The sequence below is a fragment of the Sinocyclocheilus grahami genome, unplaced genomic scaffold (genome assembly GCF_001515645.1).
Source record: "Sinocyclocheilus grahami isolate Dianchi unplaced genomic scaffold, SAMN03320097.WGS_v1.1 scaffold5547.1, whole genome shotgun sequence".
Taxonomy (NCBI): Eukaryota; Metazoa; Chordata; class Actinopteri; order Cypriniformes; family Cyprinidae; genus Sinocyclocheilus; species Sinocyclocheilus grahami.
The window spans coordinates 9,245-9,960 of NW_015510207.1; the positions used below are offsets into that span (position 1 = coordinate 9,245).

Genomic DNA, 716 nt, shown 5'->3' on the forward strand with positions numbered 1-716 from the left:
ATTAGAACAAAGTCCTTTGAGATCATATAAAGCAGCTTACATGCTCCGTTTCCCTGATTACTCTGATATCCTCAGCATTTCGAGGTTTCCTGCGCATTCTCTTGTTCAGCTGCTGCAGAAGCCCCAGTGATTTTCTATCCGGCTGAGGAAGTGATGTAATGGTGCAGCCCTCTTTTTGAGCACAGGCCAGTAATACACATCTTCCACCGAGACTCCACACAGCACCACAGGAGGGCTTCAAACAGCAGGATTCCCAGCACCGAGGCCCTCCCCCATCCACTGCCAGTGGCCGCCAGCCAAGACCAATGACGCTGCTCCAGTGGATACCCAGTACACCACCCGTTACTGTGCACATGCTGGCCGAAACCCCTGAGAGAAGGACATACAGTACATGGCAAAACCAATGGTTAACAAGGGCAAAATAGACCTGAGAAAAAGAAACGATTACTAAATTACAAAACTATGGCAATACAGTATGAATGTTTTGGACTGTATGCTAATAATTATTTTTATTTTATGGCCAATAACCGATAAATGGCTGATATAATACACTATTTTGTCTAAATAAATAAATAGAAATCTGATAGATTTCTAAATTTAGAAATGTGTTTTAAAAAAATGCCACAGGTGATTTTAGTTACTTCAACATTATAATGCACAGTATACAGAGGTTTGCTATTACATTTTGTTGTTTTTAATCATTTTAATTACTTATT

General features: G+C 40.4%; 1 protein-coding gene across 1 annotated transcript in view; it reads right to left on the reverse strand.

Moving 5' to 3' along the window:
• LOC107577255 (dyslexia-associated protein KIAA0319-like protein) overlaps nucleotides 1-716 on the reverse strand; it is a 12,566-nt gene that overhangs the window by 9,169 nt on the left and 2,681 nt on the right. Inside the window, exon 2 of the mRNA XM_016263350.1 lies at nucleotides 41-369. Coding sequence (XP_016118836.1) covers nucleotides 41-369 — 329 coding nt within the window. The remainder of the gene's footprint in view (nucleotides 1-40; nucleotides 370-716) is intronic.